Here is a 26,050-nt window from a genome sequence, read left to right as displayed (position 1 = left end):
GGCGCGGGTTGAACGATATGCTATGCCCCTCAATGTATGATTCTATTTTATGGCGGAAAAAAACGAACTCTCGGCTCTTCTTCTCTTGTTAGGTTCTATGCGATGTACGCTCTTGAGCCTTCTCTCGGGCATTCGTATACCCCTGGTGTATGCTTGTGACGACGGTCTGACTGGTTCTTTACTCTGCTTTTATTGGTTTCTAATCTATTTCACCTTTTAAACCAAACTGACGCTATCCATGCAGCCGTACCCTGCAGCGACGCCTCCCTCTTCACTCTGGTCTCCCTTGGACCGCAGCAGATATCCCGCGCCCTCATTGTGGAGAATCTCTCCGGTGCCCTGATTCCATAAACAAGTGCCGTAAACGCCCAGCTCGCAAATGATGCCGCCTTCCTCCAGGCGGCCGTTGCGAAGGATAATGTTCGACACGGGCGGCGGCACGATGAGCTCCATGAGGATGTACGCGCTCCAGTGGGACTCGGGCAGCGTCTTGAGGAACTGCGGGATGGCGCTGCGGTAGATGTTGTTGCCTCCGCCCTCGCGCTGCGGCTTGAGGACGTAGGCCTTGCAGAGCTCGGGATCGAGCGCCTTTTTGCGCGCTTCCAGGCCGGCCTCGGAGGTGTCCATGGGGTAAATGTTGGTAAAGGTTTTCCAGAGCTCGGCGGCGGCGGGGGTCTCGTCGTTGATGAATCTGCCGAGGACAGAGGGCGCGGAGGATGGTCGGGGAGTGGCCAGCACTTGCTGTACCTTTTTCGTGCCGGCGAGCTGGGTGAGGACGCTGGGGCACTTGATGGCATTGGACCGCTCCAGGTGGTACCTGGCGTCCCAGGCCTTCTGATCGGGATAGTCGTTGGTGTGGTAGCCGGAGCGCATGTAGATGACGGCCACCTCGAAGACCTTGGACGGATCGCGGGGGAGATGGTAGAGGAGCTGACGCTTCGGTGTGTCGGCGAGGGTGGTGTGCTTGAAGATGTCGCCGATGACGAGTCTGAATACGGGTATCGTTGGTGATGACTGGGCGACTTGGTACTCTAGATGGCGCTGGTCAAAGATGTTGCGCTCGCCGCCCTGGACGAGGAAGATGACGCATTTGCCATAGCCTAGGTCGGACTTGGGGTATGCGTGGAAAGCGGCTTGGATGCCGCCAGCAAGACCGGATATGCTCTGGTTGTCGGGGAGGGTGAGGGAGTTGGGCGCCAGGGCATTGTGGAGTAAGGGGTACTCGGTAGCTGCGAGGAATCTATGAATAGCTAGTTGTCAGTTTACGGTGCCTGGTAGCCGAAGTATGAGACGGCCCTGATAGGGTACTGACTTGTGTAGTTTTGAGGTGTAAGCTGATAAGCCGCCGAAGGATGCGGCGATGGTGTTGAACTCAACCTGCTTGACCTGGACGGAAGGGGGTGAGGTTGAGGTGTCCTGGTGAACCATGTAGTCGGACCTGAAGAGGCCCAGGGACAAAGGCTAGAGTCACGGATGGTGAATAAGGTGGCTCATGAGTTGGCATGAAACTGTGAGAATGGTGTTGTATATACCTGTGTGTAACCCTCAGCCTTGACTCTCAAGTGAACCTCCCACAAGTTGCGGATGAACTCGTCACTATCTATCACCCTGAACCGGACACGAGTTTGTCAGATGAAAGCCCGCATACACGACGACATCTGTTGCTACTCACTCCTTGACAGTCTGCTCGAGAAATGCCTCGTCCCGGCTCACGGCCGCATACAGCTCGTTGTAAGTTTGCTGCACGGCCTGGCCCTGGGCGAAGCACTCGCTGGGGAACGGGCTGGGGAACAGGGTGACGGGCACGTTGATGGCCGTGATGCCCGCGGGGTCCGTCTCGGCCGGGACAACCGCGGGGGGCGACCGCACGGCGAGGCCATTCGCAATGGCCCAGTCCTTGACGACGTTGGCGAGAGCATCTTTTTCGGCCTCGTTGAGTGGTGGGGGGTATGCCCCGCTTGTGAGGGAGGCCATGGAGGAGGAGGGAAACGAGGCGAAGCTGCTGGGGCTTTTGTCGTCGAGGGGGGGAAAAGGCTTGTTGGTAGCCAGAGAAGGTCGGAAAATGGGCCAACGGGTGGACGAAAGGGGCGGAGAATGAGAGATCGTGAGTCGTGATGGGTTTTGTAAGGCGTTATCAGCTTTGAGAGTGAGGGCCTGTTGTTAGTGCGTGATCCGCTTATTAATGCTCTCTGTCTTGTCACCTTGATAGTTCTTATGTTCTTGTTTTCCTCCCGTCTTCCAAAGGGTGAGATTGTTGAATGAAAATCGAACCTCTATTTGCTAGAATCTCTCTGGAATTTTGGAACAAGCAAACAAACATGGCAAACATCAGCCCGGCCCTCTTCCAACAGTCCAAGCATCAACAGGAAGAAAAACGCCTTGTCCAGGCGCAAAGCAACACAGTGCCCGCCCTCACAACAAGCCCCGCGATCGTGGCCGCATGTTCGCCCATCTTTTAGCCCTTCTGACAGCTAATAGCAATGGATTAAAGTGCGATTAGACGCCAATCCCCTGCAGCCCACGTTGTGTCTGAGACCACGGCAGTTACAGTTAGCCGCCATCATGGCCGTTCCCGTTAGGCGGTTCCGCACGTCTGTGGCTGAGGCGCTCAGCTATCTTGTTGACTCAAGTTGCCCTTATACGTACTGTGTAATTACGTAGATTTTGTCTTGTCCGTCAGAAAGTGAGGAGAAGAGAAATGGAAGTTCAGGCAAACAGATAAAGAGGACTGATTGCACAGCGCTTTTCCTCACCGGTACTTTTATCATTGGGAGATAAGAGGTTCGTTGCCTCTTGTGCAGACTTGAAGCAATCGCGGGTCACGTGAGGGCGTGCTGGTGAATCGCCTTCTCTGCCATCGCCAGCCGGCGACCAACGCGTCTCGAGTTTGGAGGAAACAGACCAGACCAAAAAAAAAAAAAGCAGCAAAGCAATTTGAACCATCGGAGCAGTTAGCCGGCGAGTCTGTGCATCTGTTTGTGCAGCCTCGTTTCGCTTCGTTGTTCCATTTGGTCTGGGAGGCTCTTTCGCATTCGTCGTTTCTTGTTTCCTCGCTCTCACATCTTAAATTCTTCACGCAGGCGGTTTTGCAGCACTTTTTTTCCTTCTCCCAATTTCAACCACCTCTTCTCTATCGACTCCCATCCCTCATTCTCATCATTCGTCTCTTCTCGATTGTTTGATCAATCTTACTCAATACTCATTCGCAGCGCCTTCATCTCTCCTTCCTAATGCACGCCCTGGTTGCAGCTGGGAAAATCCGAGTGAGTGGACTCTCCATTTCCCATCTCTGGGCATCGCACCCTACAACTACCAAGAACCATCTTCACCAAGCATTTCCTTCTTTCCCTTTACTCACCTTACCCTTCCTGTCATCTGGAACTGCAGGCGACACGCCACGTTCTTTTCGTGGCTTGCCATCTTTGACTGGCTAACACATGGCAGTGGATTCATTCACGCCACCTCTGAGTGCGCACAATGCTCAGGGCGGCACGGCAGACCAGGATGATCCCTTCCTGTGGGACACAGAGACCCTCTCAAGGGAGCTTTGCTCCAAAGGCCGCCCTTGGCTCAAGCATCCGGATGCCTTAGCCGCGAAGCTGGCGGAAGAAGAAGTTGACGGTTCCACGCTGCTTACTTACGAGTTTCTGTTATCAAGAAAAGAGCTGCAGGAATGCCTCGGCATAACCACTGCCCGTGCCAAGGCAGGTCTGGCAGAGGCCGTTCTCAACTTCCAGGCCAAAAGCAAAGCCTTTCGCTCCTGGAAGAGGAATTGGCTCAGAAACCAATCCCAGCTCGCATCCGATGATGACGAGAAGGATAAAGATATCAAGAATGAGCCACCCCCTGCCTCTGTTGCGCCCCGGTATCCGGGCTCAGCGCCAAAGGAAAGCGTTTCTCGCAGTCCGGATCGGCGTGAAACCAATAAATCTGATGAAGCACACCCGGAACTTCATCAGGCCGCTGCGTCTGTCGAGGGAGCCCTGCTCGAGTCTGATGGAGACTCCTTCATACAACTCACAAATGGTGATACAGATCACGATATGCAGGTTACATCTATCAACGGCACTTTATCGCCTCGACGCGGACCTAGCAATGACCAACCGCCTGCTCTGAGAGACGAAGAACGGACTCCTAAGCGCAGGCGTCTAGCACCAACGAATCTCAGCACGAAACCTCTCTCTGGCTTGAATATCCTTTCTCTCAGGAGAACCGGTTCCCTGAACCTGGTAGATACAGCCCGAAATCGGAGCAACGACGATGGAACCTCTCACGCAGGCGCCCCTCCAGAATATGCCTATCCAGGCAGTAAAGGTCGCCATAGGAGAACCGTGCTGTCTCATTTTGCCACCCCAGATAGCCCTTGGTCAGACCTAAATGGGGTTAATTTTACGGTTTTGCCTGGGGAGTATATCGTGCCACCCGGACAGAGCATTATCACCAATAGCTTGATGAAACAGCATCTGCTTCCAAGTATTCAGAAGAAAGCGGCCCTCAGGCGGGCCACTTTCCTTGATGGAACATCAGTCTATTCTGACGGAAGTGAAGAGGTCCTCGATCTTGATGACCTGCCGGATTCTTGGGACGAAGAGACGCAGCGAGAGATTGATGAGGAAAAGGCGGAGAAAGCTGCAATGGAGCTTGAACTTGCCCGCAACATCCCCATCGAGCGCGTGGAGTCTATTCTGAAAGATGAAATGGCCCTCATGAAAACCAAGTGGATCGAAAACAAACTGCCCAAGTACCAACGCAAAGCCTACCGGCTCTGGATGGCGGCCAAGCGGAATCAGAGGACGAAGAAAGAGCAGATATTCAGAGAGCAGAGAGACGCCGAGCATTACGACCGACAAATCAAAAAGCTCTATGCCGAGATCATCGCAAATACTTGGCAAACGGAACGCGAACTTCGAACGCAAGCCTGCGTCATGGAACAGAGTTTGAGTAACAAACTCTACAGCACATGGCTCATTGAGCTTCTCGAAAAGCGTGAAGCCCCTCCAAAGCCGTTGGACGTGCCCAAGCCGAAAGCCAAGCGACCGGCACCAAAGATGCCCCGGCATCCTTTCGATGACGAAGTGTTGACTAGCTCCGACGAAGAAGATTTCATCGTGCCTGATGAAGATGGCGACAGCGACGACGTGATCATGATTGATGAGGGAGAGTTCTTTCGAGGCGCTCTTGGCTCACCAGTGCTACAGCCTACTAGTGACCTGAGCCATGCACTGTCTGACGCTGAATCTTGCATGAAGCTCGACCTCTCGGGCCTTGAGTCTCCAGAACAGCTCCGGGATAGTAAGGCGACAGCAGAATATATTGATCTGATCTCTCCTACGAAATCCGCAGATGGCAGGGCTTCTGACCTCAAGGCAGGTCAACCGGCGTCATCATCCGATATGCTTGGAGAGGTGCCACTTATGGATCAGCTGGGGAGCCTGGAGATGATAGCCCAGCATCCTCCACAGCATTGGGCAAGGCAAAAGGATCGTTGGAGACTGCTCCTGTGTCTGCTATGGAAACTTCCACAGACTCGTCGCGAATGGATCTTTCGATTTATGGAAGACAAGACGTCGGCCGATGCCTGGCAGGATTCAGTGCGGCTGTACCAGAGGATTCCCTTTGCCCAAGAATCGGACATCGGAAGAGAAGAAAGAGAGACTGTTGCATTTGACATCACAAAGCTCTTCCTGAGCTGCACACAATGCCGCCACTACACAGATGTCCGGGTCATGGTTCTGGACAGAAAGGATAACAACAGGATCAAACGTGCAGAGTCCTTCTGGCCGGCTTTCCATATTTTCATCAGGCACTGGGCGCCTCGATTCCCTCAGAGCAGCCAAATCTTCAGAACCGACGCCTTCGACGACGAACTCGGACTGGATGAGTCCGAAGACAGTCAGCTTAGCTCGACCGAATCACCCTCAAAGATGCGCAAACACACCGCTCGAGAGATTGTACAGAACAAGGAGGGCGTTGACCTCCGAGAACGCGAGAAGAGGCGAGCGGAGGAGCTGGAGGCTCGCCGGGTCAAATTGCGGGCTGCGCTGGCGACTTCCAACGCCATCTCGTCGGATAAGTCTCGACTCATCATCAACGAAAGCAAGCAGGATGGCCAGTCATTCATCTATGTGAATGAAGAGATTGGGAGACGCATAAAAGACCATCAGATCAACGGAGTCCGGTTCCTATGGAATCAAATCATCGTTGACGCAGAGACGCGCCAGGGCTGTCTTCTTGCTCACACGATGGGCTTAGGGAAGACAATGCAGGTCATCACCTTTCTCGTGGCGGTGCTTGAGGCTGCAAACTCCCCCGACGAGTCCATACGAGCCCAGATACCAATGGACCTGAGGAGATCCCAGGCAGTCATCCTCTGCCCAGCTGGATTGGTCGACAACTGGCTTGACGAGATATTGATGTGGTCGCCCAGAGGCCTGCTCGGCAATGTGCTCAAATACGAGTCAGCCCTGAAAGGGGACGATGTACGCCTGTCCGTCATCAAGGACTGGGAGCGAGACGGCGGCGTCATAGTCATGGGCCATACAATGTTCTGGAAGTTGGCTGCCAGCGTACGGGAGATACTGACACGAGCGGCCAACCTTGTCATCTGCGACGAGGCCCATGCAATGAAGAGCGCCGGATCGCAGCTTCATTTAACATGCCAAGAGTTTCGCACTAGAAGTCGAATCGCCTTGACTGGCTCCCCACTGTCGAACAATGTCCAAGAGTACTACTCGATGATCAACTGGGTGGCGCCCAATTTCCTCGGCCCTCTCCAGGAATTTCGTGAAATCTACGCGAACCCGATCGAGCATGGCCTGTGGAAGGACAGCGCTGGGTATGAGAAACGAAGGGCTTTGAAACTGCTGGAGGTGCTCAAGATGAACGTCGCACCGAAAGTGCAGCGAGCCACCACCCAGGTTGTCAGACACGAGCTGCCCGCCAAATATGAATTCGTCATCTTTGTTGAGGCAACGCCCCTCCAGAAGCGGCTCTACGACATTTACCTAACCGGAATGGCATCAACTCTGGAGAATACAAAGTCAATGAGGATAATTGGCGCTTCCCAACACCTCGCGCTTATTTGCAACCACCCCCAATGCTTCAGGCAGAAGGCGGTGGAGGTGTTAAGAGCTCCAGCAGCGCCGCAGCCGCGAAAGCGCGGTAGGAGGGACGACGACGGAGATGGAGGGACGGTCACCGCGGCAATTTTCCCCCGGAGCATGATCTCGACTGTTCTTAAGGAGACGATAGGGGACATTGCCAACCCTACTCTGTCGCGAAAGGTTGAGCTTCTCCTCATGATTCTGGATGAGGCACGTGCCATAAAAGACAAGGTCCTTGTATTCAGCCACTCGATCCTTACCTTGGATTATCTGGAGGAGCTGTTTAAACAGCAGAGGCGTGCCGTGTGCCGCCTGGACGGTTCAACGGCCGTTGGCAAACGTCAAGAGCAGATCAAAGCCTTCAATACAGGAGATTCAGAGATCTATCTCATCTCGACAAAGGCCGGCGGCGTGGGCCTCAACATCTACGGGGCTAATCGCGTCATCATCTTCGATTTCAGGTGGAATCCGGTGTTTGAGCAGCAAGCGGTAGGACGAGCGTACCGGTTTGGGCAGGAAAAGACGGTATATGTCTATCAATTCGTGACCTCAGGTGCCTTTGAAGAGCAATTGCAAAACAAGAACGTCTTCAAGATGCAGCTGGCGTCGCGCGTCGTGGACAAGAAGAATCCCGCCATCTTCGCCAGCAGAATCAACGGGCTACTTCGCCCCATAAACACGAAGCCGGCAAAAGACCTAAGCCCCTTTGTAGGCCGTGATAGGATACTAGACAAGCTCATTGAGTACGCGCAGCCTCACGGGATCATCAGGGAAATCATTTCGACAGATACCTTTGAAGAGGAAGATCCGACCAACGAACTGACAGTCGAGGAACGAAAAGATGCCCAGGAACTCCACGACATGGAGCGGCTGAAAAATACCGATCCGGTGAGGTACAGGCAGATGCGGGATCAAAGGCATCGGAATGAACAAATTCGAGCCATGGCCGAGGCCAGCAGAGCTACTACGACCCCTTCGTATACTCCAAGGCCGATGCAGCATCCGTACATACCGTCGTCGAGTGCGCCAGCTACTGTCATTCCAAGCAACGGTAACTCTCATCCTGTTGCACCACCGTCTATGGCCGTGCCAGGCAATAGGCATCCTCGTCCCAGTGCGACGGTACCAAGCACCCAGCCGCCGGCACAAACACAGCCAGCCGCTACCGTACCATCTGGCCCCCAGGTAAGTGACAAATTGAAGTCCTCACATGAAGGGCCCTTCACTAAAATACCCGTAATTAAGGCGCAGAGCACTCCCAATTTCCCATCTTCGGCTCCGATGCCCATAGCCGGGGCAAACACCTACATCCTGAAGTCTAATGATTATGTCTTCCAGCCGCCGGCAACACCTGCAAATATGCAAGCAAGGGACGCAGTACCGAGATGGAATTCTGGGCCACCAGCCCCTGGGCAGCCAATCTCCGGGCAGCCGAATCATGGACAGCCAACTCCCGCACAGTCAACTACCGGACAAGCAACTCCTAGACAGCAAACCCCAAGAGCTGAGACGGAATCGACGCTGACGGGCGCGAGCCTTGTTACGTCGCCAAGCGGGAGACCGTCTATATTCAGTCAACCTCGGAGTCAAGCTAAGGACGAGTTCCAGATTGAACTGGCCAGATTGATCGCAGACCAACCGGTCTTTGCGTCAGACAGTTCGGGATTGGCAGAAAGGGTTACAGCGGCAATTGCTGAAGCCCAGAGGAAACAAGCCATGGGCTTTCTCCCTGACAATGCCCGATGGCGCTTGCTGCTCAGCCATATACAAAAGCATCCGCGGTTTGTGCTTGCGATACTAATGGGCAACTGTACGCCCGACTACCTAGTCTCAGCGCCAGACGATGAGATTGAAACGAGAATCTCCGTCATGAACGATGAATCCGAGGTCAGTTTCTCGTGCCGGCTAAAGCGCAGTACTGCGCCCCCTGACCCAAGTGTATGTTGATCGCCGCCTTTCACCCGCTCGCCATCTTTCTTTCATTCTCTCGTGACGATGGCCGCGGCTACACTTCCTCCTAACTTCTCTCCCTCTGTCTAGGCAAGATCCGTGCTAATGTTAGCAGAACTTGAACAACATCAATAGGCCGCTGTCACAGTCGTCACCTCGAGCTAGCGAAGACGTCCAAGTGATGCGGCGGGCAGCGGAGAAGAGATCGGATCGCCGGTTTCGGCTACCAGCTTGGGGATACGATGCTCTTTCCAAGCTCAACGGCCCCAATGCGAATCCTACAAATCCGTGAGAGAAGGAGAGTAATGTGTTGACGACAATGGGAATGATGCGGCGGGTTCATTCCGGTGTTTGCGGCATAAGTGCGGCGCGGCGCGGCGTTCAGGCGGCGAAAACTTTTTTTTTTCCTGCTGGAAAAAGGGCCTCCTTTGTTTTCTTCGTTTTGACCTTTGGTTCTTTTTATTCGTCTCCGTCGGTCCACGAGGGCGGAAACGAGCAAGATACCCACTACTGCGTACGGGGAGTGCATGGCAAGGATGCGGGTGTTGCTTTCTGTGGTTCGGCTCGATTTTTCATGATATGGGAGGGCAATTCGATTTCGCGAGAGTTATTACGAAGTACTGGACGGCATAAGGAGGAGTTTGGGGATCTCTTTCTTCATTTCTTGGTTCTTTTAAGGGCAAGATATCAACAAAGACGTAGATAGATGTATGGAGTATGAAATGCGACATTTGCTGGATGGGCAACCGAGGCTTCTTGGCGGAACACATGGGGTCTAGAACGGCTAGTCGTATAAAGGAGAAATCAGACCACGAGTGAAGAATCGAGTCATCGTCAAGGGTGCTAATTGAGCATTTTGCTCCAGGATACAGGCGTGCATGGCAAGGGAAATTCACATTCAAGAGTGAATTGGGACAGCACCAAGCAATTGCATAGGTAGTCTTTCCCGCAGTCGGGCAACGAATGATACGGATTGACCGGCGCTTTGTTGTAAAGAAACAATGGAGATAGAAAAGAGAGCTCAACTTGTCCCGAGGCTTTGACAATTGGCCAGAGGCCCACGGCACCTACATACAGTAAGAACCCGATGTTCCGAGGCGCCAGGGCATGGGGGGGAAAGAGGGCGTCCAATGGGGCGGGGAGGAATTGTAAGACGAAGTTGCTAGTATCCGAGAGAGGCCGAAGTTGAGGCAGGGGTTTGTGTGTGGTGAGGTGAATACGTGCATACATGTGATACTACTAGTAGGTTGGGAGGGAATATGGGCGATGGTTGTGATGGTGAAGGTGTTGCGTTCTGGTGATGCACGTATATGCGTACGATGTTGGTTGCGGTTAATATTATCTGGAGATTGATCGACACACCTTGCTGAGACTGATGATGTTGATCGAGTTGAAGTGGTGATGAATATGGCGTTGTGAGTGGGACGTTGTTGCGGAGAGGTGATTTGCAAGGAGCAAGACGAGACGAGACGAAGGATTGCGTGAGCCATGATCGGATGGCTCGTCGAAGTTGAAGATCTGAGATATATGCTATGGGATAAGTAAGCGTAAAGAGCATCACAGTTGAAGGATGAGGCGCTGATGCGTATTGTGGCGTATTCGGGATCTCATCTGCCAGTCTATTCTTAGAGTCAGCTGAATCGGCCGTGGAAAGGCGTGGTTGCGCTTCTTTCTGTGCATATTCAGGATGTTCTGGCGAGGACAGTATATTGATACTGTATGTAAGGCTGCAGTGAATCATTACTTGGCCGTGTTTCTGCTAGGAAAGCGAAAAGGAAGCCGGAAGCAACAGGCCGCGGAGGTTGAGTCTTGTTGTCCCTACGAGTACAAGTATGGTAAGTGATAGCGAGAGGTAATGGACGGCAGCTGAGTGGACGAAAAGTTCAATGCAATTCTGACAGCCCCGGCATTCGGGAAGTTTTGCTCAGGGTTCCATCCAGTTCATGTAGGTGCTTAATTGGGTGGGGGGCGCTATTGGCGGGCTGAGACAACTGGGATTGAACCTGGTTGTAGTTGTTGTAAGCGTCCAGCGTCTGTGTTGCGGGCTATTTTGAGCGCTGACATCGAGGGCAACAACTTGTCGTTTCTGTCAGCGGTGCCATCAATTGTCAATGTTGTTACTCTGAGAAATGTATGTAGAGTGTTTTGTGAGGCCAATTGTCGATCAGTGTCACTCCCCCGCAGCGATTACCTCAGTTTGACAGCGCCTGTGCCACCGCCTTGCCGCTGTGACTCCAGCTGCTGCGCACTGGACGTTACAAACAGCCCGTACAGTGCAGTAGAGCACGGACGGTACAGTACGCTATAGTGCACCAGACTATAGTACAGATCTGGAAAGGCGACCCCGACGCCTGGAGCCTGTGGCGGGATCCGACCTCCCGCTTCTCGTCTTACCACAAAAAGTGACTAAACACCAACGGCCTTTTTTCTTACTCACCACCAATTTTCACCTCTTCCCATTTCTTTCCTTCTTTCTCTCTAACTCTCTCTTCGACTGCTGCCACGCTCACCCGCAGCATTGACCCCGAATCGATACAGAACCCAACTGTCCACCCGCTGCTCGAGCCCTGCTACAACCTTCCTCGCCGCCATGGACAGCGTCCTGCGTCAATCCAAGGCCATGTGCCCGTTCCTCAAGTCGGCATCGCCCGCGACTCTGCGCGCCATGTCGACCGCCGCCCGCCCGGCCAAGGCCTCGCTGCCCGCGGCTGCTGGTGGTGCTGCGTCGTCTCCCTGCGGCGGCACCATGTCCAAGCTGCAGCTGTACGCCCACCGCTGCCCCGTCATGGGCAAGGCCATGGCCGTGCAGTCGTCCAAGTACGGCGCCGCCGCCGGCATCCGCGCCTTTTCCGCCCACTCCAAGACGGGCAAGGCGAGGCTGCACACCAGCCGCAACCAGGAGGCTCGTGCTGTCGAGAGCCCGCTTCTCGAGGGCCGCAAGGCTGGTACGTGTTTGTTTGCTGTCTCATGACCATTGAGTTCTTCTTGCTAACATCTCTTTTGCATCGCAGCCCCCCCTCCTCCTCCCGGCGTCACGGCTGCTGCCCGCAAGGATGCGCCGCCAGTCGCCGCCGTCCCGTCCGCCTTCGCCTCGTCCGGAAAGTTCTCCTACGAGGACTTTTATGAGTCGCAGCTGGAGAAGAAGCGCCAGGACAAGTCCTATCGCTACTTCAACAACATCAATCGCCTGGCCAAGGAGTTCCCCGTCGCCCACATGGCCAAAAACGAGGACAAGGTGACGGTCTGGTGCGCCAACGACTATCTGGGCATGGGCGGCAACCAGCACGTGCTCAACACCATGCATGAGGTCCTGGAGAAGTACGGCGCCGGCGCCGGCGGCACCAGAAACATCTCCGGGCACAACAAGCACGCCGTCGAGCTCGAGGCCACTCTGGCCAAGCTGCACGCCACCGAGTCGGCCCTCGTCTTCAGCTCCTGCTATGTGGCCAACGATGCTACCCTGGCCACGCTGGGTAGCAAGCTCCCCGACTGCGTCATCCTGTCCGACAGCCTCAACCACGCCTCCATGATCCAGGGCATCCGCCACTCCGGAACCAAGAAGATTGTCTTCAAGCACAACGACGTCGCCGACCTCGAGGCCAAGCTGGCCTCGCTTCCTCTGCACGTACCCAAGATCATCGCCTTCGAGTCTGTCTACAGCATGTGCGGCTCCATCGGCCCCATTGAGGAGATTTGCAACCTGGCGGAGAAGTACGGCGCCCTGACCTTTTTGGACGAGGTGCACGCCGTGGGCATGTATGGCCCAACCGGCGCTGGCGTTGCCGAGCATCTGGACTGGGAGGCCCATGCCAATGGCAAGCCTCGCGGAACCATCATGGACCGCATCGACATCTTTACCGGCACCCTGGCCAAGGCCTACGGCTGCGTTGGCGGCTACATTGCCGGCAGCGCCAAGTTTGTCGACATGATTCGATCGCTCGCCCCTGGTTTCATCTTCACCTCGACTCTGCCGCCGGCAACCATGGCCGGTGCCAAGGCGTCCATCGAGTATCAGATGGCGTACGATGGCGACCGTCGCCTGCAGCAGCTCTACACCCGCGCCGTCAAGGAGGAGCTCAACGCTCGTGACATTCCCGTCATCCCGAACCCTTCTCACATTGTCCCCATCCTGGTCGGCAACGCTGCCTTGGCCAAGGAGGCGTCTGACCTGCTCCTCCACGACTACAAGATCTATGTCCAGGCTATCAACTACCCCACTGTCCCCATTGGCCAGGAGCGTCTCCGCGTCACTCCTACCCCCGGCCACACCAAGGAGCTTCGCGAGAAGCTCGTGACTGCGCTTGATGAGATCTGGACCCGTCTCGATATCAAGCGCACCTCGCAGTGGGCTGCCGAGGGAGGCTTCATTGGTGTTGGCGTGGAGGGCAACGTCCCAGAACCCTTGTGGACCGACAAGTTGCTCGGTATCGAGAAGGCTGCCCAGGAGGTCAAGGCCGCCGGTGTTCCTGAGAACGGCATCACCGAGGCCTTGCTTGCCCGCGAGGGACTCAACAACAGCCGCGTGATGGACGTCTCGGCTTAGAACCCCGAGGTTTATTACGCATACCCGCGGCTCGCCTTGAGCAAGCCGCCCACTAAAGTTACTTTCTCTCCAGAACCCTTTTGACTGCAACTTTTATCCTGTCGGATTCTTGAAGTCTCTCCTGCTACAGCTAAAGCTGTGGACTGATGAGATGACGCATACAATACAAGCATATTCTGTTGGTGTCTTGTAAGACGCCGCCTATACCTCTTTGTGTCCCTCTGCCTTGTGTCGTGTGCCTCTGTATCGTAGCTCTGTGCTCTGTGCCTTGGGGAATCTGGTGACCAAGTAACACAGTAATCGGCAGTACCAAACTGACCCCTGGCTGTTGTGGCTGCTCGGATCGAATATTCGGATCGAATTCTTTTTTCTCCGACAGCCAATCAGGTGCTCGCTATTGGAAAGCGCCAAGTCCACCAGCCACACTCATGTCTTACTCAATACCGTCATTGTTCGTTCTTCGTTCCCTCTTCATTCTGTCTCGTCATTGTCTCCGTTCGTTGCCAGAATTGCTTACGTACACACTCAACTATCTCAGCTCAACCTATCGAGTTCCCCGGAGCCGGAAAATCATCTCGGCAGCTCTGCTCGCCACAAACGGCAGCCGTTTCGATCCCGCCCCACTGTTTCCTACCGACTTCCCAGAGCGGATGACCGGCGCAATTTCCACTCCGACTCTCCGTTTGCTGGGCGAGCAAAGCCTCACTGCCGTTCTCATACACAGAGAGCGTCTGCGTCTGCCGCACAATGAGCTCCCCTGATTCTTCTCCTCGTCTTCTCTCTCTGTTCCCTTCGATTCCTGATGGATGAGTGCGAGTAACCTATTGCATCACTGGAAGTCAATCTCCCGTTTCTGTGGTGTATACATGATCGTCTTCCTTCTTTACTTACATTCTCACTCTGTGTGATATTATCAGCCAGCCTCGGAGCAACCCACGGAGCTACTGCCATTCCACGGACCGTACCCAGCTCTACTGCCCCGTATCTGATTCAAACAACTGCCCGAGCCGGCATTCCCACATTCATACCCGGTGTAAATCGGAACATACCCGAATTTCGGACCTGGACCTCGGCATCTTGCTGGGGGTGGCAGCACTCAAACCTCCGACTCAACACCAACCCTCCGGACCATGGAGCCCACAAATAAGGGTCCCAAGGCTTGCACGACGTGTGCTAAGGCCAAGGCAAGGTGCATACCTGCGCGGGACAGGGGCAGCAAGTGCCAGAGGTACGTTACTTTATATCAATGTTCCCTTGTTTCTTTGCTTGCTTGCCATGGGGGGGCGCGTTGCTCTATTATGCATACTATTTGGTGTTTGTATTCCTCCGGAGCCCGATCCGGGGATGGATGTGCGTGGGGGAAGATGCAGGAGAAAGACAGCGGGCTTGTGAGTTGCTCCTCGGAGGGGGGGCAATCGGGGGCGGAGGCCTGATATGGTTCTCACTGCCGCTCCGGCGAGTTTTCCCTCTTTTGTTCCATGGAACATTGTCTGCCTTTTCTCCCTTCTCTGCGTTCTAGTGTGGCTGCTTATACCATTTGCGGATACCATGACTTACACACATACTGACTTGCCTCCCCGTTGTGTCTTACTCTCAGGTGCCAGAGGCTAAACAAGGAATGCGTCTCGCAGCGGCCCGCCCCGCCCCGGGCCAAAAAGGCGCCCAAGAGGTCCAGGGTCGCCGAGCTGGAGAAGAGGCTGGACGAGCTGTCGTCGCAGTTTGCCGATGGCGGCGTCGTCGCGCTGAATCCGGGGCCCAGGCCGTCTGCACCGGCATCAACATCATCGCCGACGACGGCCAATCATCTGTCAGGCACTGAGCGCCCTGGACAGCAGCAGCAGCAGAGGAAGACGAAGTGCGACAGAATAGCCACCTTTGAGTATCTCTTCCCGTCCCCCCGGTCGGAAAGCGCCGAGGCATCGGGGTGGAGCTCCGAGGCCGGGTGCAACGACTGCGCTCCTGGCGGCGGTAGTGGTGGAGCCGAGGCGTCGTCGTCCTCGTCCTTGGCGGTCGACCAGCTGTGGCCCACTGCCCCCGAGGCCGAGGCGCTGCTGCTCCAGTACCACGACACGCACGCGCCCCTGACGCCGTTCGTGGTCATCCCGCGGCATCTGACGGCGGCGGAGCTGCGGCGGCAGAGGCCATTCTTGTGGCGCGTGGTGATGATGGTGAGCTGCTTCTTTGACGGGCCGAGGCAGCACCGGCTGGGAAAGGAGGTGTTGGCTGAGTTGGCGAGTAAGGCGGTGCTGGACGGGAATAAGAGCCTGGAGACGCTGCAGGGGCTGTTGCTGATCATAGGCTGGTGAGATTCTTTTTTCTGCGGGCTTGTTGAGTATTGATGACGATGCTAATCCGATATGCCCAAAGGTTGAACTATGCCTTGAGGAGTGCGCAGTTGACGAATTTGCTGTTTCTTGCAAGGTCTGTCACTGTCAATGCAAGCAGCCCCGGGCTTGTCTGTGGCGTCCCCAGCAAAGAGGCCGAGGTGAAATGGGGCGAGCTGGAGTATGTCCGAGCATATGTCGGCACATACTACGTCAACGCCATGTAAGTGAGCATCAAGGCTGCTGTGGCCAAATTGGAATTACATACTAATGATATCCCGAAAGCGTCTTCAATACAAACAAAAAAGCAGACGCCTTCATGAACACTTCCCAACTGGACGCCTTCTGCAACCTCCTTTCCTCGCCGGGAGAATATCCCTCGGACTTGTACCTGGTCAAGCTCGTCAAAATCCAGATGCTGTCGCAGTCGATTGCCATGGCCACGACGTTTGATCCTGCGCAGCCGCCGCCGATGCAGCTGCCATTGACAATGGTGGTGCATGATTTTCAGGAGCAGATCGAGGCGTATAAGGCTTCTTTGCCGCCTCATCTTGTCGACAATGGTGAGTTCTAGTCTCCCCTCCCAGCGCATGTCATTCCAAAGCATGGTTTTCGAAAGCCCTGGCTAATGCATCCCAGGAACCCTCCAGTGCCACCTCGCCATATCCCAGATCCTCCTCGCCGACATCTCCATCTCGGACCCCCACTGCTCCGCCCTCGCCATCTCCCACCAGGACCGCATCCAGCTCCTCTGGTCCTGCCTGCACTCCCTGCGCCGCTTCTACACCGTCCACGGCAACATCAAGTGCCACGAGATCAAGGAAACCGAGCAGCGCCACTTCCTCGGCCTGACGGCGCTCGACCTCGCCTACGCCATCGTCACCGGCATCAAGATGCTGCTCGTCCGCGTCCCCGGCTGGGACCCCCAGTCCATCGTCTCCGAGCTGGGCATCCGCGAGATCGTCGACCAGGAGATTGAGGCCGTTGCCGCCGTCGTGGCGAGGCGCAAGAGCGGCCGCTGGGAGGGAGAGGAGGACCCGCTGGGCAGGATGCACAAGCTGTTGCAGTACGGGCGGGATCTGATCGACCTGCAGCTGCAGAAGCTCAGGATGGAAGAGGGCGTGGGGAGCGGCGGGAGCGGCGGCGCGGACGCGGCGAGTGTGGCGACGCCGGCGGTTGCGAATAAGGAGGGGGCCGGCGGGCAGCAGGGGTGGATGATGATGGGGATGGAGGACTTGGATGATGATTTGTGGCAGAGCTTTATGAATGAGACGGCGTGGAGCTTGAGCGGGGAGCCGATGATGGCGGATGCGTTTAATGATGTTGCTGTGTAAGAATAGTATGCAGGTGGACTGCTGGAAGTGAAGATGGTGCGTGTACATAGGCGCTTTGGATCAAGGCGGACATGGGGACTGGGCTATTGGCGTTTCTGTATTTTAGCACGGCATGGATCACGGTATAATCAGAGTCCTCTCTCTTCTTTTCGTATTCCTCTTCTCTAGCAAGTCTCGTTTCCTCCTTTTCCAGCCAGCTCAGCTGATTCAAAGTCCATCCATTCATGACTCCTCCACCACCTCAACAGCCTCAACCTTTGCCCCAGCCAACCACTTCACATCCCCCCCAACAGTCTCCTCCCGCAGCGCACTCAACTCGTCCAAAAACGCAGGCACAAACGTCCCCGGCCCCCTGACATCACTCCTCACGCCCGCCCTCTCCGCCGCAACCTCGAACAAGACCAACCCCGCCACCACAGCCAGCAACCTATCCTGCTCCCTGCCCCTAAACGCAGCGGCCATGGCGCTCAGCGTGGTGCCAAGCGTACACCCCGTGCCCGTCACCCGGCCCAGGAACTCGTGCCCGTTGTCGACGCGCAGCGCGCGCACGCCGTCGCTGACGACGTCCGTCTTGCCCGTGACGACGACGACGGCGCCGGTGGAGCGGGCGACGGAGCGGGCGAGGGCGGCGCGCTGCGGGACGGTGAGCGACGAGGAGGAGTCGACGCCGCGCTGGACGGTGGAGGAGTCGCCTGCGACGGTGTGGATCTCGCGCTCGTTGCCTTTGATGATTGTGAATCTGCCCGAGGACAGGAGGGTTTTTACGGCGGCGCGGCGGATGGAGGTTGCGCCTGCGCTGGAAAGGGGGGGGTGGTGCGCAAAGAGGCACAATTTGTTAGCCATATAATTTTTTTTTTTTCTCCCGATGAAGCTGGTTTGAAACAGCGCGAGAGGGCAGAAGGAGGAAGAGGGTTTCGATAAAAGGGGGGAATAGGGGTTGGGTAAACAGAGGACCTACCCAACGGGATCGAGCACGACGGGTCCGCCAGCGGCGTTGTATGCTTGGAGGGCTTGGATGTGGTTCTTCAAGCCCTCGGGCGTCACGGTGCCCATGTTGATGACGAGGGCGCCGCCGAGCTTGGCCAGGTCGGCCGCCTCCTCGGCGTAGTTGGCCATGATGGGGCTCGCTCCGACGGCGAGCGCGACATTTGCCGCGAAATTCTGCACAACCTGTTTCACAAAACTCAAGTCAACAATCCCTCCATCCCACAACACCATCTCAAAGTAAACAAATAAAAAGAAGTAAGAACAAAGGTGAAGAATGGAAGAAGAAGAAACGCACCAAGTTGGTCATGTTATGCGACAGCGGCGTCCCCTCCGCCACCGCCCTCAGCACATCCGGGACCCTGCCCGTGACGACCTTGGCCAGCAGGTCCCGCGCCGCGGCGGCCGGATCCGCAGCCGCGACGAGGGCGCTGACGACGGCGATGCCGTCGAGGCTCTTTTGCGGGGAGGCGCTGGACTCGAGGAGGACGGCGGTGGCGTTGCTGGCGTTGATGCCGCCGATGCAGACGGTGGGGATGGAGGCGTGGCCTGAGGAGGAGAGGGCTTGGAGGATGGAGCGGATGCCGGAGGGGCCGATGATGGATTTTGTGTCTTTTTTGCTGTTTTTACCTAATATCAGTATATAAGGGGGAGAGAATAGGGGGGAGAGAATAAGGGGGGGGGTATATACGTTGGAGTTGAGTAGACGGTGCCCAGGCCGAGATAGTCGGCGCCGGCTTTGCATGCGGCGAGGGCTTCTTCGATGGAGCTTGCTGTGACGCCGATGATTTTGTCGGGGCCGAGGAGTTTCCTTGCCTCTTCGTATGCTATGTGTGTGTGTGTGTATATATCATCAGCCCTCGGTGTTCGTTGCATCATCTCATCACACACACCCTTTCTCGTCCCAACCCAAACCCAGTTCCAAAACCACAACTCCAAAAAGCTTCATCCATCCCAACCAAAAACAGATTCGTTCTCATCCGCTTCTGATGATTTTTTCTTTCTCTCCTCTTCAGCATTTTGGCATCAAAAGAAAGAAAAAAACTCACCCATGTCATCCTGCCCGATATGCACCCCCTCGCAGCCAACCTCGACCGCAACGTCCACCCGGTCATTCACCAGCAGCGGCACGCCGAACCGCCGCGTCACCTCGAGCAGCCGCCGCGCCGTCGCCACGGCGGTGTCGCGGTCGCTGTGCTTGTCGCGGTACTGCACGATGGAGACGCCGCCCCGGAGGGAGGCCTCGACGACGGCGGCGAGGTCCTTGTTGCCGAGGATGGCGGGCGTCGAGTCGGTGACGAGGTAGACGCTGTAGTCTACCTTTGATTTGTCCATTTTGAAGACTTGGTGAGTTGGTTTGAATATGAAAAGTTGCTGTTTGGTTGAGTTGAGTTGGATAGTGATATGGTTGTTGGTGGTTTGAGTGAAAATGTGGATTGGCAGGGCGTGGATTTGATACCCTGGAGCGGCTATTACTACTATGGTCGGGTCCATTTTGATGAGCTTTTATGACGCCACGTTGAAATACCTCATCTACCTAGTAGTGACCTGTAAGACCAATGAAGCATTAGTGAGGTATGAGATTCAAAGCTTCTATTAGAAACCTGTTGGATTCCACAATCCGAACCCTCATTTGCTGCCAAGTCTGTTGTGTAACATTTCCCTTGCGTTCATCTGAATTGCCCCTCCAGAACATCATCACTCTTCAGTAACACACGCAACGCCAACGAACTTAATCTTCAACGCACATCACGATCATCCTCCAGCTTGTTCAAATTCATCTCTATTTTGCGCCAAATGCTTCAGATCCGATATACAATCTCAGCAGTAAACAACAGCACGACTATATACCCCATATCAACAGCCGTGACAACTGTGTATCTGTTCACCTTGCCATCCATATATCCTCACACACACCCACTCCATAAAAAGTCATTACACACTTCTCACAATCGCATTACTGCAACATGGCATCCAGGCTCTCGCCCAGCACGCCCTCAATCTTGACAATCCACCTGTGCGTTTCTCGCTCAACCACCTCGTCGTCGTCCTCTTGCAGCTCGCTGATCCGGGGCAGCATCTCATGCAACATCGAGAGCCACTCCTCGCCCAGTCGATCGGTCAATGCTTGCTCGCACTTGACGGCGGCCAGCCTGATGGCCGCCTTTTCTGACCGCAGGTGCTTCAGCAGCGCCGAGTTGAGCTCCTTCTGGTGTGCCTGAGAGTCCGCTGCTGCCGCAAGCTCAACTGTCGTCGGGATCAGGGCTTCTTCCACGTCGACAGACACGGCGTGGTTGAACTGCTCCATCAGCACGGGGGCAATGGCTCCAAAGTGCGACGGCGCCTGCCAGAAGTCGTCCTGGTCGTGCTCGAAGCACTTGGCCAGTGTCTTGAGGACGCGGCTCCAGAGCTGCTTCTCGGCGCTAACCTTGGGATCGACGGAAGACAGAATCTTGACGGCATCCTCCAGCACGTACGTGGCGTAGTTGGTCACGATTGACTTGAGACTGTCGAAGAATGTCCGCAGGAATCCGTAAACGCTGTATCGTCGAGCGGCCAATCCAGCCTTGTCCTTGGAAAGCCCGGCACTCGACCATTCGACGATCTGCACAAAGATGGGTCGGAAGGCGGCGTCGTTGAGCTTGTAAATCATCTTCAGCGCCTTGTCGTTCATCGACTCCTCCAAAGAGGCGACGCGGGCAAGCACAGCGTCAGTGGTCTCGCCCTTGGCGAGAATCTGTCTCCGCAAGTCGAACGCCTTCAGCAAGATGCTCGACAAAACGCCAGCGTTCTTGGTAATGGCAGACTTGGGGTGCTTGTCGATGGCCATGCCCAGCATATCAATGTATTCGGACGTAGCCTGCGGTTTACATGTTAGTCTCTTGCTTAGCCATGATCCGTCAAGGATTGTAATTCTTACCAAAAATCCACTGGATGTGGCACTCTCCCAGTTCGACTCCAAGCTTGTGAAGATCTCCTTGGCCTCCAGCTTCTTAGCAAGGAACTCAAGGCAGCTGACACGGGCCTCATTAGTCTCCGCATCAAGGCCGGCTTCCGCAGACTTGTTGGAGACCTCCAAGATCTGGCCGACGTAGGTGGACAGCATGTACGGCAAATGCTCGGCCAGAGCGCTGATGAACCCATAGCCGGCTGCATGGAGCTCCTCGTCTCGCGTTTCCTCCTGCAGACTCAGGTTGAGATAGGCGACCGCCTGAGGAAGAGCAATGGGCAGGACGGGCACAATGGCGTCCTGCAGCACGTCCACCAGAGAGGTGAGGCATAGGAGGGCCATGATGCGAAGCTGCTTCTCGTCTTGGCCAAGGCAGTGCTCCCCGGCAATCGTTGACGCGGCTGCAACCACGGCTTCGATGTCCTTCTTGCCGTACTTTTCGGCAATCTTGTCGACACATGTGACCGCCGTGTGCTTGTAGCGGATGTCGCTCGACTCCCGGATGGCAGCCGTGAGCTGTGGCAAAAAGGTAAGCAGGGCTGTTCTTGAGGCAACGTCCGTGTTGCTCTCCGAGCCGACGCGAAGCTCCAGCGCACGAAGCACCTTCTGGCGCAGATCCAGGTTCGGCCTGTCCAGCAGGCTTTCCACGGCCTTGATGAACTCGCCAATCGAGAGCAGGTTGAGCAGGTTGGCCAGGGCATTTCCACACCGGGTGTGCAGGCTCTTGTTCGACTTGACCGTATCCGCGAGCACCAAAACGTCCTCCAGCAGCGTCGCGTAGAGCTGCCGGACCTCGGACGTCTCCATGTCATCTCGATCGGCAAGCTTGCTGATCTGTGCCTTGAGCTTCCGGTTTGCTAAGAGGTTCGGCAGCACGGAGAGCTGGCGAAGGGCAATCTTCTCCACGTCCTTCTCTTCGCCCTCGTCGCCGCTTCCGAGCAGCACCAACGACAAGCCAGGCTTGGGCTTGAAGAGATCCGAGGTAAGATCCAGCAGCTTGACCAATGTCTCGAGCTGAATTTCGATGCTGAAAGCGTTGAGGAGATCGAGAACGAACTGCAGCAGGTCGTCGCTCAGCTCATATCGGTCGACAAGCATGGCCACCAGCGTAAACAAAAAGTCCTTGGGTCCCATGGTCTCCACCAGGGCCAAGAACAAACCGTGCCGTCGGTGCACTGGAATATGCTCGTATGCCGTCGTGAAGCTCACCAGGATGTCCGAAGCTCCGGCAACGGGGCTCTTCTGACCCTGCCGCAGTGAGTCGATGAGTGGAGGCACAACTTCCTTGATCGTCTGCGCTACGACGTGAGCAGAGTAGTCGTCGTTCTGGCGAAGCACCGATGTGCCCATGAAGGTGAAGATTGGCATGACGCTGTGCAGCACCAGGTGCGGCGCAATGGTGGCCAGATTCGCAATCAGCAGCAGCGCGGCGTTTTGGACAACCGGGCTCGACGACTTCTGGATGCAGTTAACGAGCAGGTCTCCGTAGCCACCAGAGCTGTCCACCTTGAGGTCCTTGTTGGCCTTGTAGGCTGGCATCATGGCGAGAAGGCTGCGCAGGATCAGGTTCTGCAGGTAGCCTAATTCCGAGCCGACCACGGTCCTAAAGTGCTGAAGCTCAGACAAAGCCGTGAACAGGCCGTCGAGCAGTTCGGGATGTGACACGGGATCCGAGCTGTCCACGATTTGCAGTACAAAGGTAACCTTGCGCAACGCACGACTCAGTTCCGGAGTGACCTGCGTGTTCAGACCGCGATTGGCATCAGAAGAGCTCGTTCGCCTCCGCTTGTTAGGGGGAGGCTCGGTGATCATCTTGGTGCCCGTCTGAATCGAGTCCAGGAAGAAGGATAAGATATCTGTCGTCAGGGTGACGGACCGGAGAAGGTCCGCTGCCTCGGCTGGGATGATGGACTCAGTAGTGCCAGAGGCAGGAGTCTCGGCTTCTTGTGAGAGTTCCAAGAACTGCTCCGCCACCATAAACTTCATTTCATCCTTCATCATAGACCACATCTTCTTGATACGGGAGAAGGCTGCTCGGATGAGGCCTGGCCTTGCGTCGTTCGCCTTGTCTTTGAGAAGGGTGAAGACGAATTCCAGTCCAGCCGGGTCGTTGGGAACGATAATGTCGATGAACTGAGCGTCCAAGACCGCCTTGTCCAGCTGCTGAGAGGCGCAGATCTCAGTCGCCTCGGCATCTGTCAAGCTGGCCCACCACTGCAGAGCGGGGAGAAGGAGCTGTGTGCGTGTCACGTTTGAAACGCCGCGGATGTCGTTGAGAGACTTGAGCAGTCTGCTCTTGACAAGCATCAGCGGAGTCGCAACAATGTGGGAGGCGAAGAATGTCAGCAGCGCCTGTCTGCCAGAGTGCGACAGGTGGTCTTTCTTGTCCAGGGACGGCTCAGGGGCGACTTGGTATTTTCCGGTCTCAATGGCGGATTTGAGGACAGCAGAGATGTGCTCAGGGTCCATGACGCACTCCTCAACAGCCGGCAGAAGCTGAAGTTGGAGAAATCTGCAAGCGACATCCACTCCCAGAGCGGCAACATCCTTGGACTTGGCCTTTCCGTATAGTGACTCGGCACCCCATGCATTCGTCGACTTCTTAGCAAAGGGAGGCTTGTAGAAACCAGCTGCAACGGTGATCAGATCCGCTGCTGCTTGGCGCACACGCTTCGAAGGATCGCCCAGAGCGGCAACGCAGTAAGGGATGAGAGCCTGGATATCCACCGCAGACTCAGTTGCCGCCTTCAGCCTGTTCCTCACCATATCCAACGCCGCAGTCCGTGCCAGTGCTGGATATAGGCCGCACCAGATCCGGATAAAGAAGCTAAAGTATGTGCAGTCTTGGAGCGCCGATTCACGTTTGAGCTTGGGAAACTGATCGAGCTGGCCGAGAAGTTCCGTCTTTCGTGGAGTCTGATCAGAGACAATCGACACAAATACATCGCTGAGTTTGGAGAAGAGCGCATCGCCGTCAGACACGAGAGAAGAAGAGAGAGATTCCGAAGTGCTGGCCAACTCAGTAAGGCTTGCCTCAGGGTCCTGGGATAGTTGTGCTTGAATAGCAGCGTCACCTCCCTCGTCTTCTCTCGCGTATTCGGGCAGCTTCCTCGTGCGGAACACGAGGTCCAGTTTCATCTCCAGCTCCTCGATATCGAATTTGACCTCCTCAATGACCGACTGAATGACCGCGCCGGCCGATCCGGTAGTTTGCGACAGAGAAATCAGGGTAGAGCCGACATCCCTTCGAAGAGAGCCGTCCTTGTCGTTTTCGTCGTTGAGCTCGTGAGCGGTTAGGAGCAGCGACTTGAAGATGACGGAAACCTGCTTGTCCTTGAGTATGTTGCTGCCCAGAATCGTGGTAATCGTCGCAAGGCCTCGCGAATCGCCCTTCTTCACCAGCCTCTCCACCAATGCCAAGCACAGCCCGTTGGCCAGCTTGTCCACACGGCGCTCGCGTCCAATCTCGACGAGGAGGCTGCCAATATCCTGGACCTTCATCAATGCCCTGGTAACTTTGCTGCTCATCTGCTTCGCGGATCGGAACTGGGCCAGTATCGTCAAGCATACCAGGCCGGCTCGAACGGTGTCGGCAGTCCAACCGTGGACCAGCTGCTGCATCAGCGCCGTGACGGCATTGTCGTGCAGGTCGCCCTTTGAGACAAAGACGGTCATGGCCATGTAGGAGGCAATCTGAAGGCTGGGGACCTTCTTCATGACCAGGGATTCGGCAAAGATGGGGCCGAGTCTGTGCAGCAGCGCCTGGCTGTTGTCGCTCTGCACCGCCGCTCGGCCAGACTTGGTGCGATCCAAGATGCCGCTCACCGACTCGGTAATGAGACCGCCCCAGAAGGTGATGAGTGCCGGGTACTGATAGCCTTTCCGACACGATTCGAGGGTGTATTCGGACACGGCAACGAGGAAATCGACGTGGTGGATGGCCTGGTGGACGATGATGGATCGGGGAGGCGGCGTTAGTGACCGAATGTAGGGGTCCAGGAACCGGAACTGGCTTGGGATCTTGGGCGGCAGAATGGAGAGGAGGGTTGCGAATGCGGTGATGGAGTGGTATGGCAGAAAGGTCATGAGCAGAATTGACGTATTCTCCACATGAACGCTGTAGCGAAGAACAGTTAGCTGATTGGCATTCGATTTCAAAGGTTTGACCAAGGGTTCCTTTGGTTTAGTTGACGCACTTGAATCGTCTAATCAGCCACTCAACGGCCTTGATGGCGGGCATCAGCCTCAAACGGCTGCCCACGAGCCGCAGAAACGCCTCGATGTGACGATCCAGCTCCTCATTCTCGGCAATTGTGAGCTGGTTCCGGTCTTGATCCTGGCTCGACTCGTTAAAGAGCGTCTGTTGGAAGGGATTGAATCGAGCATCGAGCTGGCAGAGCTCTTCGAAGCCCTGGTGGCATGTGGCATAAAGGGTCTGATAGCTCTGCGCGGCGGCGACTCGAGGTTCCCAGATCAGCGACTTTGAGTGCGCGGCCCTTTGCGCCTTGATGTCCAAGCTCGACTTGGAGTTTGCGGCAACCTGCGCCAGCTGCTGGGCGAGCGAGGTCGCCATTATGTCGAGAGGGGAGGATCCAGGTCGGGAATTGGGGGTTGAGGTGGAATGTCGAAGAACGCGCCTCTCTTCACTGCGCCTTTGAAGCCGGGTATGAACTTTTTTTTTTCGAGACTGGAAGAATTGGCGGAGACTTCAATAATTTTCTTATCGATAACACTACGCTAAATTGATGGCTGCAGACGCCGACATCCACTCGCGTGGCTTATGTCATCCATTCCAATGTTTTTTACTTGAGCCCGTTGCAGCCTCTGGCGATTTGATGAAAAGAGCCGTGATTTCATCTGAC

General features: G+C 55.7%; 6 protein-coding genes across 6 annotated transcripts; 3 read left to right on the top strand and 3 right to left on the bottom strand.

The window, feature by feature from the left end:
• Positions 1-216: 216 nt before the first annotated feature.
• On the bottom strand, positions 217-1,974 carry BBK36DRAFT_1123754 (glutathione synthetase-like protein; the record flags this gene model as incomplete). Its single annotated transcript, XM_024891100.1, has 4 exons — positions 217-1,240; positions 1,313-1,461; positions 1,533-1,608; positions 1,673-1,974. The coding sequence occupies 4 exons, from the start codon at positions 1,972-1,974 to the stop codon at positions 217-219; spliced, it is 1,551 nt and encodes a 516-aa protein (XP_024747661.1).
• Positions 1,975-3,410: 1,436 nt separating this feature from the next.
• Positions 3,411-9,345, top strand: BBK36DRAFT_1179123 (hypothetical protein; the record flags this gene model as incomplete). Its single annotated transcript, XM_024896162.1, has 5 exons — positions 3,411-3,971; positions 4,050-5,770; positions 5,804-8,154; positions 8,320-9,041; positions 9,169-9,345. Exons 1-5 carry the CDS (start codon positions 3,438-3,440, stop codon positions 9,343-9,345), a joined length of 5,505 nt encoding a protein of 1,834 aa, XP_024747660.1. The 5' UTR covers positions 3,411-3,437.
• A 2,098-nt stretch (positions 9,346-11,443) lies between these two features.
• Positions 11,444-13,681, top strand: BBK36DRAFT_1136076 (tetrapyrrole biosynthesis, 5-aminolevulinic acid synthase). Its single transcript, XM_024892858.1, has 4 exons — positions 11,444-11,471; positions 11,639-11,998; positions 12,065-13,605; positions 13,652-13,681. Exons 2-3 carry the CDS (start codon positions 11,644-11,646, stop codon positions 13,594-13,596), a joined length of 1,887 nt encoding a protein of 628 aa, XP_024747659.1. The 5' UTR covers positions 11,444-11,471; positions 11,639-11,643; the 3' UTR covers positions 13,597-13,605; positions 13,652-13,681.
• A 906-nt stretch (positions 13,682-14,587) lies between these two features.
• Positions 14,588-17,446, top strand: BBK36DRAFT_1136075 (hypothetical protein). Its single transcript, XM_024892857.1, has 6 exons — positions 14,588-14,824; positions 15,194-15,898; positions 15,964-16,143; positions 16,206-16,483; positions 16,560-17,277; positions 17,334-17,446. Exons 1-5 carry the CDS (start codon positions 14,727-14,729, stop codon positions 17,252-17,254), a joined length of 1,956 nt encoding a protein of 651 aa, XP_024747658.1. The 5' UTR covers positions 14,588-14,726; the 3' UTR covers positions 17,255-17,277; positions 17,334-17,446.
• Positions 17,447-17,476: 30 nt separating this feature from the next.
• On the bottom strand, positions 17,477-19,573 carry BBK36DRAFT_1124743 (TMP-TENI-domain-containing protein; the record flags this gene model as incomplete). Its single annotated transcript, XM_024891190.1, has 5 exons — positions 17,477-18,050; positions 18,213-18,424; positions 18,537-18,858; positions 18,930-19,065; positions 19,288-19,573. The coding sequence occupies 5 exons, from the start codon at positions 19,571-19,573 to the stop codon at positions 17,477-17,479; spliced, it is 1,530 nt and encodes a 509-aa protein (XP_024747657.1).
• A 461-nt stretch (positions 19,574-20,034) lies between these two features.
• Positions 20,035-25,808, bottom strand: BBK36DRAFT_1136074 (hypothetical protein). Its single transcript, XM_024892856.1, has 3 exons — positions 25,385-25,808; positions 21,159-25,305; positions 20,035-21,098 (listed from the first exon to the last, which is right to left on the bottom strand). Exons 1-3 carry the CDS (start codon positions 25,759-25,761, stop codon positions 20,196-20,198), a joined length of 5,427 nt encoding a protein of 1,808 aa, XP_024747656.1. The 5' UTR covers positions 25,762-25,808; the 3' UTR covers positions 20,035-20,195.
• Positions 25,809-26,050: the final 242 nt, after the last annotated feature.

The sequence above is a fragment of the Trichoderma citrinoviride genome, assembly GCF_003025115.1.
Source record: "Trichoderma citrinoviride strain TUCIM 6016 unplaced genomic scaffold BBK36scaffold_11, whole genome shotgun sequence".
Lineage (NCBI taxonomy): Eukaryota > Fungi > Ascomycota > Sordariomycetes > Hypocreales > Hypocreaceae > Trichoderma > Trichoderma citrinoviride.
Note: the sequence above shows the minus strand (reverse complement) of the source record. Positions and strands in the feature narration are given on the sequence as shown.